We start from the raw sequence: 15,798 nt of genomic DNA on the forward strand, positions 1-15,798 counted from the left end.
GCCTGTTTGACCCCAATCCGGATGTGGATTGGGTCTATAATGGATCCATTGGTAGGGATCATGGCCTGCATGTCATCGTGGAACAGGCGAAGGATGTTGATAAAACTTTTGGGGGCATCCGAAACAGAGGAGGACGCTCCATAGACCCTCACGGTTGACAGTGTCAAAGGCCTTTGTAAGGTCGAAAAAGGCCATGTATAAGGGTTGGCACTGCTCCCTGCATTTTTCCTGCAGCTGTCACGCTGCAAAGATCATGTCCGTTGTGCCCCGTAGGGAACAAAATGCGCACTGTGACACCGGGAGGAGCTCCTCGGCCACAGGGAGAAGACGGTTGAGGAGGACTCTAGCAACAGCTTTCCCAGTGGTTGCTAGCAGGGAGATTCCCTGTAATTGCCGCAGTCGGACTTGTCCCCTTTTTTAAAGATGGTCACGATCACTGCATCTCTGAGATCTCCCAGCATGCTCTCCTCCCTCCAGATGAGAGAGATGAGGTCATGTATCTGTGCCAACAGCACCTCTCGGCCATGCTTTAGCGCCTCAGCAGGGATTCTATCCGCTCCCGTAGCCTTGTTGTTCTTGAGCTGGCTTATGGCTTTTCCTAACTTGTGCAACGTTGGGGTTTCACTGAGGTGGTGGCGGCTTGCATGCTGCGGAATAGAGTTGAGAACATTCGAGTCAAAGGCAGAGTCTCGATTGAGGAGATTTTCGAAGTGCTCCTTCCAGCGGGCCCTGACTGCCTCGATGTCCTCGATGAGTGTTTCCCCGTTCTTGGCCAGCAGTGGGGTGGGGCCTTGGGAGTTTGGACCATGGGTGGCCTTGACTGCAGTGAAGAATCCTCGCACATCATGGCAGTCGGCCAGTTGTTGTATCTCCTGTGCTTTCTCCATCCGCCACCTGTTCTTTAGATCCCGGGATTTTTGTTGGACTTCAGCCTTGAGCCGCCTGTAATGCTGCTTTGCTGCTCCCGAGTTGGGTGTTACTTAAGGCTCATACTTAAGACTGGCCCATTCATTGAATTCGATCAGCGAAATGATGCCCTCTCGTTGCAGCCAGTCCAGCTCGATCTCCACCCTCTTTCTCATTATGTACGGTACTGCTCTCACCTTGTGATGGATGGGTTGCGCCCCCGGAATCAAATGGATCTGCACTTTTGCTCCTTGGAACTTCCCAATACCCGGTTCGAACAGCGAGGGGAACTTGTTTAAGACCTGGGCACATGAAATGTCATCGACGGACGAGAGCGCTCGGACATCGTCCCAGTTCCAGCATATATTTCCCAGCCAGCTCCTGCCGAACGGTGTAGGGCTATCGCCCGGCACCACCCAGAGTGGTAATTTGTGCACTGCTCCATCGTAGGAGACCTTTATGGTAGCACTGCCGATTACGGGGTTCAGTTCCTTTGTGTATGTTCTCAGTTTAGTACGGATGGGAGTCAAGACTGGCCTTGAGACCTTGCTGCACCACAATTTATTGAAAATCTTGCTCATTATGGACTGGCTCTCGCGCCCCTGTCCAACTCCATTGACACCGGGAGTCCATTTAATTCAACCTTCAGCATTATCGGGGGACACTTTGTGGTAAATGTCTGCACCCCATGTACCTCAGTCTGAGGCTCTGGTTCGTCGTGATCCCTTGTGGATCTGTCCTCCTCTGCAACATGGTGGTTTGCAGGATTAGCAGGGTTTGCAGCTTGCCTGCACATACATTGGAGGTGTCCCATTGTTCCACAGCCCTTGCAAACGTATCCTTTGAAGCGGCATGAATGGAAACGATGATCACCTCCGCATCGCCAACAAGGTGTTAATGGCCTTCCATTCATCACCCTTGATGGTGGACTCTGAGACATCTGTGGACGTGCAGCTGCAGGCATGTGAGTCCTGCCCTGTTCGTTACGATTCGAAAACAAACTTACTTTGTTCACAGTACTTGTAACAGCACTCGTGTGCTGAGAGATTTGTTTGGTATTGTCACTGGTGGTGATGAATGCCTAGGCTATCTATGGCTTTACTCAAGGTTGGGGTCTCTACAGTCAAAAGTTTGCGAAGTATTACTTCATGGCCAATGCCAAGTAAAAGAAGTCCCTGAGCATGTGCTCCAAGTATCCTTCAAATTCGCAATGTCCTGCAAGTCGCCTTAGCTCGGCGACGTAGCTCGCTACTTCCTGGCCTTCAGACCTTTTGTTCGTGTAGAACTGATACCTCGCCATCAGAACGCTTTCCTTCGGGTTTAGATGCTCCCGGACCAGTGTACACAAATCATCGTGCGACTTCTCTCTGGGTTTCGCTAGAGCAAGCAGATTTTTCATGAGGCCATACGTTGGTGATCCGCAAACGGTGAGGAGGATCGCCCTTCGTTTGGCAGCGTTCGCTTCTCCTTCCAACTCCTTGACCACGAAGTATTGGTCGAGTCACTCCACAAAGGTTTCCCAATCATCTCCCTCCGAAAATTTCTCCAGGATGCCCACAGTTCTCTGCATTGTTGCGGTGGGGTTCATTATCTGTATCTCGTCGCCAGTTATTATGTCTTGCTTGAAGAATCTGACCAGATACTGTGAGCTCAAAGTAACGTGTGACCGTAGTCCTATATTCAGGTCTCCAGAGTGCCTCTCCAGCCTGTGAGGTCTCCTTATGCACAGATGCTCCCAAGGGATTGTGGGATCCCTTGGGACGCCAGGGGATGAACCCTCTGGTGGTTAAACAAGATATTTACAAGTTTACATATATAACAGTCATCATTGGAAAGGCCAGCATTATCGCCCATGCCCAGTTGCCCACAAGAAGGTGGTGGTGAGCAATGTCCCCTGTAAGCTGTCCTGCCTCCTGCACAGCATGCCTCCCCAAATGCATGGCCCATTCAAATTTTTGCACATGTGCAGTATCTATAATGTAAAAGTCAGTGAGCAGCCTCATGTGATCTTGCAGATGACCGTGCAGCCGCACAGCTTAGTGTGTTCATTGTTGGTGAGCCTTCTTCAACTACTGCAATCCACGTGGTGAAGGTACTCCCATAGTGCTATTAGTTAGAGTTCCAAGTTTTAACCCAGCATCCACGAAGGTATGGTGTGTATGTCCAAGTCGGGATGGTGTGTGACTTGGAGGTGATGGTGTTCCCACGCACCTGCTGCCCTTGTCCTTCTAGGTGTTGAACATCATGGGTTTGGGAAGTGCTGTAAACGATGACGTGAATAGCAGTTCCAATGCCTCTTGTAGATAGTACACACTGCAGCCATGGTACGCCAGTGGTAGAGGGAGTGGATGTTTAAGCTGGTGGCTGGGCTGTCAATCAAGTAGATTGCTTTGACCTGAATGGTGTTTACTCTGACCATTTGGTTCAACTTCACACTTCTCTCTCTAACTCTACCTTTATCATGACTCTCTTTCGGCCTTGATTGTTTCTCTTCTGCTGACTGTGCCAAGCTTGGCTTTAACAATGAGAACCTGGTTCATGGCTGTCGTTTGAGAAACAACTCTAATGGTTTTCTACCAGTAGACGGGGAGAGAGAGAGACTGGGGAGGGGAGAGAGATTGGGACAGAGAGAGAGAGAGAGAGAGGAGGGCACAGAGAGACTGGGGGAGAGTGAGAGAGAGAGAGTCACTGGGGTTGAGAGAGAGAGAGACTGGGGAGAGAGACTGGGCAGAGAGAGAGACTGGGGCAGACAGAGCGAACGTGAGTCTGGGGGGGAGAGAGAGAGCAAAGAATGTCAAAAACTTAGGCGGGGGAGTAGGTCAGAAACTTGGTGGGGGGAGGTCAGAAACCTGGGCGGGGGTGGGGGGGACGGGAAGATCAGACACATGGGTGATGGGGGATGGGTGCAGGAACTTGTTTGGGGAGGGTGGAAGAAGACTTAACCCATGAGAATGTGCCCTGTCTGTTCTAAATGAGCTCTGTTCTGTCTAGAGCCAGCAGTCAGAATGGCTTTGCAAATTCACTGTTTACGTAGGCAGGGCTGTTCTAATTCCAGAGAAACTGCTGGGTGTATCTTATCCTCAAAGGGGACGAATCAGCAATCAGGTCGTGATCAAGCGGACCCAATCAGAGCTTTAGGTGTTACAAATAAACACGTCCATACAACAGTGCATTAACTCGCCAAATCAGATAATGGCATTCCTAGCAGCATTCAGTCTGCTTTTGAACTAAAGTTTGAAGTTACTTAAAGTGTTGGTTTGACATAAGGCCAGTCACTATGTGGATAACATGATGTGTTTGTACTTACTGTACCAACTGATCAAATATACCAGCCAAGCCAGATCAGATAGTATTTACCTATTTTAACAAATACACTTGCTGAGTCACCTGTTCAAATTATGCCAGTCTAGCCAGATAGAATGGCTCTGCGAATATTGCCCTGCAACTCCCGTGCTAGCTTTTCAAATTATGCCAGGAGTTATATTTGCTAATAATCCCATATATTTCTCCACAGTTCCAGATATACCAACTATTTTGTCCATGTCAAATGTGCTTTCTGTGTCAAATTTACTGCTTGTGACAGATGTGCTTTCTGTTCCAGCCATGCCAGCTGTGCTAAGTCTGTCAATTGTGTATACTGTGACAGCTTTCAGTACCTGTGGCACTGAAACAGCTGTTGCTTCAGATACTGACACCACTCATCTGCATCCCTATTTGCTTTCTCATTCATTATACTTGGATCCTTAATGATTTCAGTTTCAAAGCATCCTTAGGGCTATACTTTTGACTTTGTTTGAAGAAAGAACTATTAACTCTTTTTATCGTTATTTTCAATGAGGATGAGAGCAATTTTTAAATGTGCAGTTTTGTGCAAAATTATTTAGTTAGCGAGAATAGCCAAAGAAAAACAATCAACACCCATCTGTAAGAATGATCCTTTACATTTTTTCAATCAGATAACAAGTCAATTAATGGGTGTGTAACAGAAGATTCATGAATCCAGCTGTTGAGTGCAAAGTAATTTTATAAAATGTTGAGTGACAAGGTCATAACGCCCTTTTTCACAGACTGGACCCTGACTGCCCCAATGGACTATGGGCCTAAAATTGATGAAGGCCAGGTACCGCCCAAAGTACCGCCCAAAGTACCGCCGATTGCCAGGATGATTCCTCTAAAAGAGGTGGTGGTACTGATCGGCAGCAAAATAACGGCTTACGCCGTCAATCTGGGCGGCAGCGGGCGAGAGCTCTCAATCTTGGTGGCAAAGGCTCTTGCCGCCCAAGTGCTGCCGAGGATGGAGTTGGGCCTAGGGAGGGTGGAAGAGCTGGAAGTAAAAAGTATTACAAAAAAAAACAATGGAACACCTTCAGGGGACCCCATCCAGGTAAGTCACTGTGAAAATGTTTTTAAATTATGGTCTCTAACCTTTTTTGTCCATTCTTCGGACCTACCGTCGGGGTTAGAACAGCCTCCACGCAGCGGTCCTTCCCCCTGCTGGCGCAGACTCCCGCCAATTCCCGCCCGCACCAATCTGGAATCTCGGTGGGTGGTAGGCCACTTGCGCTACTTGGCTGCCAGAGGACGTCCACGGGCGGTTCCCGGCGATACTACCTTTCTGCCCGCTCCAGCCCAAGTGGAAACAGGGAGAGAAACCGGAGGCAAGACTCGGCGGCAGTCAGCGGCAACAGGTAGCAGTGGGCAGTAAGGCCACCAATATCTGGCCCTATGTAATTAAGAAATGATGGGCCTTACTGGAAGAAAGGGGAAGAAGATTGGTAAGGGGTGGGGGTGGAACAGTGTCCCCAACAAGAATAGAGGCAAGATGTGTTGGGATGCATAACAAAGCAGCTGAATTTGCTAACCACCACTCCAAGGTTCTGTTTGGAGGTCCGGAAAAACATTGCAAAACTTTAAAAAGAACACAAAAAAGCTAAGATATTACTGTGAAGTAGTAGCTAAGCATATATATGAAGAAAAGTTATAGTTGCTGACATGATGACCAAAATGGAGAAGTTACACATGCCATGATGGCAAAGAGAACATACTGCGCAAAGGAATTTCAATGGCGCAAATCAACCTATTTTACTCCATACTGTTCTTGTATTTAAATGTAAACCTGCACTAATATATTAGCATAAAATAGAATATGTAGTGAACATTGTCAACCAGAACAGCTCACAAAATATAAAAAGAGAACTGTTGATTTATTCAGAGGAAAACACTTTAAGGCATTGTGCCTAAAGAGGTTGGAAGATTGTCCAGACTAACTAGTATGTACCATACAAATCATCACATATTCTGTGATTTGCAAAATGTTACAACAGTGTCTATACACACGGATTATGTACAAGTGTATAATAGTGCATGTAAGGTGCACTTATGTGCTCATAATTTCCCACCTACTTTCTTCAGAGAACAAGGAGAACTTAAGTGGTGTTCAAGGTAGACCAGAAAAGGAATGATTACCAGCGTACTAATCATTACCACCCACACTTGCATTAACGTAGATTGCAACATTTAGATAGTGGGCATATTTTCTAAAAGAGAATGTTAGAACACAAGGGTTGTGTTTGGTCACCTGCCTCCATTCGCAGAGAAGTAACAGGTCAGGTTGGACAATTGGTTATTTGCACAGCAATTCGCCACGGCAAATGGTGTAGTGCCAGTAACACAGGTCATAAACGCAGTAACTCAAAGAATGCTGAAACTGCTGCTTTGGATGCTTTGAGATCTAAACTCCAAGATGCAACCACAGTTAGCTTCAACTCACATGCAGAACAATTAGAGACAGCCATGAAGGAGAGATGAAGAGAATTCAAATTTGCCTAAGATTTAGTACTGAACGATGAAGAGATGGCCTCCAGCCATAGCATTTCTGGAGAAGCACAGGAGCATCAAGTTGATATTCATGTCAGTGCAAGTTCTGTAGCCCTGCAAGATTGACTGCAGTGATGCTGCCAACTACAATGATCTTGCAATGACCTCTGTAAAGGAGACTCATGGCACTAATACATGTACAATGGGGTTAGTTGCAGATATAGATAGAGGGACTGTTACATTCCATACAAGTTGCCAGTAGGCTGAGCAGCCATCCACCAATGCTACATGGTAGGCTAGGGGATCACTTCAGGCACATGGGACCCACACAGAAATTCACAACGAAAAGACTAAATATAAAGAGACTGAAGGCACTGGAAAAACACATTGAGCATATATATTACTGAATAAAATTAATTCACGTTTAATGAATCTTGCAGTCTGTCATCTTTTATTGTGCAGAAAAAAACATGTCAACCATCCAACAGTAAGACTGGTATGTTATAAGGGCTGTGATTGTCCTCCATGAACCTATCCAAAATTGGACAGCATCATAGTGGAGAATGACGTAAAATGCCTCACTGGCTGACCTGTATTTAATATCAGTGCCCCTTTTGGGACCATCCCATGGTTGCTCCTTCACCGTCCAGTGCATGTAAATGATGACAGGAGGGTGGTGCCCAGGAACCAGACAGATTTCTCTCATATCCAGCTGTGTTACCACCGTTTTCCGGGATCTCCATGGGGAATGTAGGTAGGGAAGCAACAGTAACAATCCTGAAGTACGTCTTCTGCCGCCAGTCTGACCCACAGCACTTACCAGTCTGAAGGCCCTGGTCTCAACATGCACACCAAACTTCAGGGAGGTTCTGCCCCTTTAAGGCCCCTTGCTGGCTCATCCTCACAGCAACACCATCAATATTCTGCTCTTCACGCTGGTGGGCTCCCTCTTGGTGGCGGAAAGCCCACCTGGAACCTGTGTGGTTTCTGTAGAACTCTGTCACCAGGAAATAGGCCAGGGTTGGGGCAGGTTCAGAGGGCTGCCCCAAAGAGAACAATTACATCCATTTCACAAAAATCAGGCAAAGAGACCCGCACTGTCGCCTCTTTTTCTGGTTGCAGTGTGTGGTCTAGGGCTGCAAACCAGTGTCTGCCTTGCCGGTGAAATATCGTATAATAAACTTGATTTTGTTTGAAGACAGAGAAGAGCCCTGTGTTATTTTTGTCATCAACATGTGACACTGCGATGTATTCCATTGTGATACATGTCACTGCAAAATAAATGAGTTCACCAAATATTTTCATGCAGAGGGACTGCAATCATTCCAGGATTCAGCACTAGTTGTAGTTTATACTTCGTGCGGCAGTAATCATCATTATCTTAATCTCCTGAATTCCCACTTGAACAATCAATCAGGAAGAGTCCAATGGAAAATGTATGTACAACATTGACATATACTGTGTCCGCTACAAGTATGTTTACAGTATTATTATTTTAAAGCAATTTAACAATAATGTACTTTATCACCTGGAATTTCTGCAGAGTTTTTCGAGAAATAGATCAGCAGAATCCCCAGTGAAATGGCATAAATTGCTAGAAAAGTCTGTTTAAATTGTTTTCCTGGGTTTTGGGCAAAGTTACAGCAGCTGATCAGGAAAACACAGTAGAAATTCAGCGTCTATATATTAGCACCTACATTTTTCCATTTCCACCTCTCATTTTCTTTGCTTTCAATGCAATTGACTCTCTTTTTCTTGTGTTGTTTTGTGATCGACTATATTGTCTGCAGTGTTCAATATGGCCAACCACTCCATTCTCTTCCATCACCTTTCCCTTTTATCCAGGTCTGTGGAATGCCTATCCATAATTCACTACGGCCTGTCCGATTGCAGGCAGCACATCTCCAGCTTTTCTTTCCACTCGGCCCTGCACTGTCACATCCGGAGTTCCCCCAAGGATTTATCCTTGGCCTCTTCCTCTTTCTTATCTGAACTGACCCAATGGTGATGTTGTTCATGGGCATGGGTCAGCTTCCATATGCTGAATCCAAATTCTTCATCTCTGCCACTAGCCTCAACCTGTGTGCTGTCAGACTGCCTGCCTGACATTGTCATGGATGAATCTAATTTTGCTCCAATTGTTTCAGCTACCATCATAAATTCTGCTCCATTGCCACCGACTCCAACCCTTTCCTCATAAGAATATAAGAAATAGGAACAGGAGTAGGGTATTTGACCCCTCGAGTCTGCTCCGCCATTCAATAAGGCTGATCTGATTATGGGCTCAGCTTCACTTCCCTGCCCGCTCCCCATAACCCTTTATTCCCCTATAGCTCAAAAATCTGTCTATCTCTGCCTTAAATATATTCAATGACCCAGCCTCCACAGCTCTCCGGGGCAGAGAATTCCACAGATTTACAACCCTCTAAGAGAAGAAACTCCTCCTCATCTCAGTTTTAAATGGGCGACCTCTTATTCTGAGACTATCACCCCTAGTTCTAGATTCCCCCATGAATGGAAACATCCTCTCTGTATCTACCTTGTCGTGCCCCCTCATTACCTTATATGTCTTAATAAGATCACTTCTCATTCTTCTGAACTCTAGTGAGTACAGGCCCAACCTGCTCAACCTTTCTTCATAAGTCAACCCTTTCATCTTAGGAATCAACCGAGTGAACCTTCTCTAAACAGCCTCCAATGCAAGTATATCCCTCCTTAAATAAGGAGACCAAAACTATATGCAGTACTCCAGGTGTGGCTTCACCAATACCTTGTACAGTTGTAGCAGGACTTCTCTGCTGTTATACTCTATCCTCTTTGCAATAAAGGCCAACATTCCATTTGCCTTTCTGATTACTTGCTGTACATGGATACTAACTTTTTCATGCACAAGGATTCCCAGATCCCTCTGTACTGCAGCATTTTGTAATGTTACTCCATTTAAATAATAATTAGCTTTTCTATGTTTTATGCCAAAGTGGATAACTTCAAACTTTCCCACATTTTACTCCATCTGCCAAATTTTTGCCCACTCACTTAGTCACTTGCTTAAGCTGAATGAGACTGTGCTAAGTCTTGGGATCCTTTTTGATTCAAAGCACAGCTTCAAATCCTACATCTAATCCAGGCATCCATGTTTTGTATGCATGCCTGTTTACTGTGTGATGTCTGAAACACCGTTATGCAACACCGAATGTACCTTACACTGTACACACCTTATTTGTACACCAGAGGGTGCTGCTGCTGGAGACCTAAGGGTTACCTGCACACGGCAGGTAACCCAATATAAAAAGGAACTCACAGCTTGTTGTCAGCACTCAGGAGTTGCAAATAAAGGACTATAGGTCTACACAGTTTAAATATCATATCCTGCCTTGTGGAGTCATTACTAAAGGTGCCTACATACACTACAACTGGCGATGGGAATACGAGGTCACGAACCACACGCTCAACATGTCTAACCTTAGCAACTTTCAGCAATTTACAGAGGGGGAAGATTGGGACGTTTTTGTGGAAAGATTGGAACACTTCTTTATAGCCAACGACCTGGACGGGGACACACCGGCCACACTACCGAACAAACGCAGGGCCATCCTGCTTAGCAGTTGTGAGCCCACCATCTACGGTCTCGTCAGGGACTTACTAGCCCCGGAAAAGACAACCACCAAGAGCTAAGATCAACTTGTAACAATCATACAGGAACAACTAAAACCAAAAGAAAGCATCCTCACAGCCAGGTACCGGTTCTACACTTACCAGCGACCTGAGGGCCAAGAAATTGCCAAGTATGCTGCACACTTAAGAAGACTAGCTGCATCGTGTGACCACCTTAATGAAGCACGAAGGGACATATTTGTCATCGGAATCGGTCATTAAGGCCCCCTACACAAATTGCTCTCAGCTGACATCACGGTCACCCTGCAGAAAGCGATTCAAGTGAGCCAGGCCTACATGGTTTCGGCCAGCAACTCCAGACGAATACTGACCCAGGACTCTAAATCGGTGAGCGCAGTGCACCGCATGGATACTTCTAAAGGCAGAAATGCTGCCCCGAGTCCCGCAACCCTAAGTCCGCCACATGGGGCAAAGCGGATAGCCCCGTACTGGTGCTGTGGAGGAAACCACAGGGCCCACCAGTGCCACTATAAAGACTATACATGCAAAGGCTGCAAAGAGAAAGGGCACCTTCAGAGAATGTGCAGAAAAGGCTGTACTCACCACGTCTGTGATCAGTTGGCTGATCACCGGGGCTCCGACACAGATGAAGATGAAGCTGCCCAAACCCTGGAAGAAGAGTATGGAACCTTTACCTGCTCCACTGGAAGTTCCCCGTGGATGATGGAAGTGGACATCGATGGGGTCCCAGTCTCCATGGAGATTGACACAGGGGTGAGCCAGTCTGTGATGAGCCAAATGATCTTTGAAAAAATTTGGATGAATCCTGCCACTCGACCAAAACTGTCTCCTGTCCAGGCAAAGCTGCTCACCTACACCAAAGGTAAAATCCAAATTGTTGGCAGTGTAGATGTTGAACAATCTCCCCCTGTGGATTGTAGCAGGCGACGGTCCCACGTTGCTGGGCAGGAATTGGATGAACCGGGTCCACATCAGGCGAAGTGGCCCTGTGGAAGTAAAGACCACCACAGCCCACCTGCAGGAAAGCCAGGAAATGGCTGCAGCACCAGCAGCACAAGGAGAAACACTTGTAATCAAAATGACCGCCGCCATGCCACCAGTGAGCATGGAGGAGCATCACATGACACCGAGTGGCCAATTGGATTTGAAGGCTCCCTGAAAGGAGACCGATAACCAAAGAAATTTAAAGGAGAAGTTTCAACTATTTGAGTACACAGACTTTAAAGCTAAAGATGCGATTAAAGGGTGCAAGTATGAAAATGTATGCAATGTAACAATGAATTGTGATGCTGGTTTAACTAATGTGACTAATGATATGAATGCAGGTGTCAGTAAGGTTAAGAACAAGTTTATTATGCTTAACAGTAATGATAGAGATTGTGAAATGCCTAATGTAACATGTCTGTTGAAACCAGGACACCCTACAGTGATGCAAATGCTAGAATGTGTAATGCAGGCTCGACTATGTGTGATCAGAGCCAAGGTGTCATGTGTACCGGTAGGACACTGCCAAAGGACATTGGGTCCTACAGGGACTATGCTGATGCCAATGGAATCCCCCTGTAGGAGACCCCCAGGTCCAGCAGGCTACCTGACCATGTAGCCTGGACCTTTGGAACAAATGTGATGCCCCTTGCAGGACACACACACAGGCAGTGGGAGCAGACCCACTACAGGGACAATTGTCAATGGGCAGCCCAGCCACCACCAATGGCAACCTGCACCAGACCTGCCCTACAGCCCCTGGCCACTTGGGCCAACACCAGAAGCATGAGGCCAATACCCTCCAGCTTCCTTGGCAAACCCTGGGATGACCTGACCCTCATCCCAATTGGTGGACAAGGAGCCCACCCAGTCTTGTGGCCCTGCCCACCACCCCACAACTACCCACATCACAGTGTATACACACCACCCACTGCTGCCGTGGCTACCTCCCCGTGGGATCCCACAACAGTGACACCCACTTGGTTTGTGTGTGAGGGAGGGAAAACGTACGAGGCCAGCTTCAAGCACAGGGGTCACACCTGGCAACCACACAACCCTCACCACAACCCCCCATAGCCCACCACTGATCACCTCCCCTGGTCATGACAATAAGGATATGAAAAATGCTTAGGAGGGAAGTGTTGTTGTGTATGCATGCCTGTTTACTGTGTGATGTCTGAAACACCGTTATGCAACACTGAATGTACCCTTACACTGTACACACCTTATCTGTACACCAGAGGGTGCTGTTGCTGGAGACCTAAGGGTTACCTGCACACTGCAGGTAACCCAGTATAAAAAGGAACTCACAGCTTGTTGTCAGCACTCAGGAATTGCAAATAAAAGACTACAGGTCTACACAGTTTAAGTATCATACCCTGCCTCATGGAGTCATTACTAAAGGTGCCTACACACACTACAAAGACCACATTCACCTCTACAACATTGCCTGCCTCTGCCTCATCCCCACTGCCACCAAAATCCTTATCCATGCTTTTGTCACCTGGAGACTCAATTTCTCCAATGATCTGCTTGCTGGTCATTAATCCTCAACTCACCATAAATTCCAACTTCAGCTACCTGTATCCTGTTCCATACTAATTCCTGTTCATGCCCATCCTCACTGACATACATTGATTCCCTGTCCCCAATATGTTGATTTTAAAATCTTTGACCTTGTCTTCAAACCCCGCTAATGCCTTGCCCCACCTTTCCTCTGGAAGCTACTCCTGCCTTGCAGCACTCCCAGTCTGGTATTATGTGCAACCCCCTCCCTGGCCCCACCATTGATGGCAGTCTACTCCACTGCCTTGGGCCTACACTTTTTAATGTTATACCTAAACCCCTTTCTCAATGAACCTCTGCAAAAACCCATCGTTTCGATACATGTTTTCTGTCACCTCTCTTAACTATCATACGATGGCTTTTCGTTTGTTCCTTTATTCCTTTTATCTGTTCTCCCTGCCCACCGCCCTCAGCACCTTGGGATATTTCCACATTAAAGGCATTATACAAATGCAAGTTGTATCGCTTCTCTTAGTTGCAACATAGATAAATTTTACTTAACTCTTTTGTAGTTTTTTCCCCATTACCAATACTTAATTATATATTTGAGCTTTCTTATATATCTCATTAGTTCCTTTCTTTAAATTTTCTAAGTAAGCGGTAGCCTTTTAATTTGTTGTTCTTTACTCCTTTTCTGTCTGTTTATACAATTTTTTATGAAGTTCCAGATTTATTGCTCATTATTTATATATTTGTTCTTCTCTATTTGTTTCCCTTCCTCTACCTCCTATTTAGCAACATTAAGGACATCCATTCCATTTTGGAAGTATCAGTTTATGATGAAGACCGGGATCGGAGAGCTGATTTCCTGGGCAAAGTTGCCATACCTTTGCTAAGTGTAAGTTTTATCTGGATGACACGTCGTTTGTTTTTCTTGCTTAATAGAATTCCAGGCTATATGTCTGTCATTTCTCAAGCAAGGTTTGTAGTAATAACACTAAAATTCTAGCATGCCCAATCTACAGCCATATTGAATCCCACGATAGTTAATTTTTTTTTTGACAGACTTGGTGCTGGTAATGAACAGGTACTTGTCAGAGTTGCCACAGTTGTTTTGGGTTCTCTGTCAGTTTCAGCAGCTGGGGGTCAAAGGTCGCTAGGGGAGTGTATTCAGCAGAGACTGAGAGACAGACGGCTGTCATGTCCTTTTCCCACAGATTCAAAATGGTGACGAGAAAGCCTACGTCTTGAAAAACAAAAATCTGACAGGGGCAACAAAGGGGGTCATCTATCTTGAAATGGATGTGATTTTTAATGTTGTAAGTCTTAATTTTGCCTTTTCATATTGCGTAAGAAGTTCTTTTTAGTCAAATAAATCTCTTTGGTAATTCTGTACGAGAGTTTTTATGTTACATAAAACATGTTATTTTCCTCAGCCTTTTTTTCTATAGCGTGCCGGTGTAAATGTTGAGCAATTATTATCACAGTCATGAGATTGCATGGGAAATATTTTACACTGAGAAGAAACATTTTTTGTGTGTGTGATACTGTGCAGATAAAGGCAAGCATCAGAACAATTACTCCCAAAGAACAGAAATACATTGAAGAGGAACAGAAAATCTCAAAAGAGGTACATTTTTTTGCCACAATAATCTTTCAAGACAAGTATTAAAAACAGTATCAATGATCCAATCTGAAAATTGAAGTATTCCTGTCTGCCTTTACCTTTCATGTCAGTATTACCTGATCAGTGGAGAGGTACAATGGATTGTATAACGATTTGTCACTGGGCTTATACGCATTCATTTAAATAAATTAATACAAACACATGCACCATTAAATGTCTTTAATTAAAGATTTGACATCAATATTTGTACTATTTAGCACAATTCTATTAATATACCAGATGAAATTTTCAACTATCTAGCTTGGGCATTATTCAGAGGTAAAAGAAATGTATAACAGTGCTATTACATGGGTTTCAGTCTGGTGTGGTGGCAGGCAGTTGAAATTTCCAGTCATTATATTGGTGAACTTTTCATGCCAAGCCCATTTAAAGTGTGTGAAAAACCTAAAAGTATAATTATAGATTTTGTCCTTCCATTGTTAGGTTGCCTCAGGAGAGAGAACTCTGAGCTATATGGGCCTGATTTTCAAACATAGTGCACATCAGACAGACAGTGGCCAGAGTGATTGCACCACCTGCCCACTGGCAAGAGGCCCAAATCATTTTCATTTAATTTTGCTGCAAGTGCTGAGGGGCAGATTGCTAATTGGGGAGGGAGAGAGATGGGAAATCCTACAGCTCCTCTATGTAATCGAGCAAGAAATTAAACCTTAAAATGGTGGGGGGCAAAAGAAAAGCCCAAATGGAAAGCCCACTGAGCGATTAACCGCATTCATGCATCTCTTGGACGCACAAACATCTGTGGTACATAGATTTTTGCCCCATTTTCAGAATGGCCTGCAATGGTCCCTTTAAAGATTGCAGGTTAATTCACTCTCTGTCCAGTCCCTCTAGAGGTGGGGAGTGGGGAGGAGAGGAGGAGAGAGCGTGTGCAGTGTACGTTCCATCCATTGGTACCCGAAAATTGCATTGAGGTCCTCTAACCGGTGTAGGACCCTAATATAAATATTGAAATATGCCTCCCATCAGTTTTAGGTGAGAAGGCTGGCTGTCCATCTCAAAGCCAGGTCAAAAATTGAATTGGGCAGACCTCCGATAGCCATTGGGTTGGTGGGCTGTAGTGATAGCCGTCCTCTTGTATGGCTCAGAGACGTGGACCATATACAGTAGACACCTCAAATCACTGAAGAAATACCACCAACGATGTCTCCGCAAGATCCTGCAAATCCCCTGGGAGGACAGACGCACCAACGTTAGCATCCTCGATCAGGCCAACATCCTCAGCATCGAAGCACTGACCACACTCGACCAGCTCCGTTGGG

General features: G+C 45.6%; 1 protein-coding gene across 5 annotated transcripts in view; it reads left to right on the plus strand.

The window, feature by feature from the left end:
• The window catches only part of mctp1a (multiple C2 domains, transmembrane 1a), a 979,537-nt gene that overhangs the window by 611,389 nt on the left and 352,350 nt on the right, over positions 1-15,798 (plus strand). For all 5 annotated transcript variants that reach the window (XM_070884895.1, XM_070884861.1, XM_070884869.1 and 2 more), the window contains 3 exons: positions 13,645-13,747; positions 14,067-14,168; positions 14,405-14,479. In XM_070884895.1, coding sequence (XP_070740996.1) covers positions 13,645-13,747; positions 14,067-14,168; positions 14,405-14,479 — 280 coding nt within the window. The remainder of the gene's footprint in view (positions 1-13,644; positions 13,748-14,066; positions 14,169-14,404; positions 14,480-15,798) is intronic.

This window comes from Pristiophorus japonicus, chromosome 1 (assembly GCF_044704955.1).
Source record: "Pristiophorus japonicus isolate sPriJap1 chromosome 1, sPriJap1.hap1, whole genome shotgun sequence".
NCBI lineage: Eukaryota > Metazoa > Chordata > Chondrichthyes > Pristiophoridae > Pristiophorus > Pristiophorus japonicus.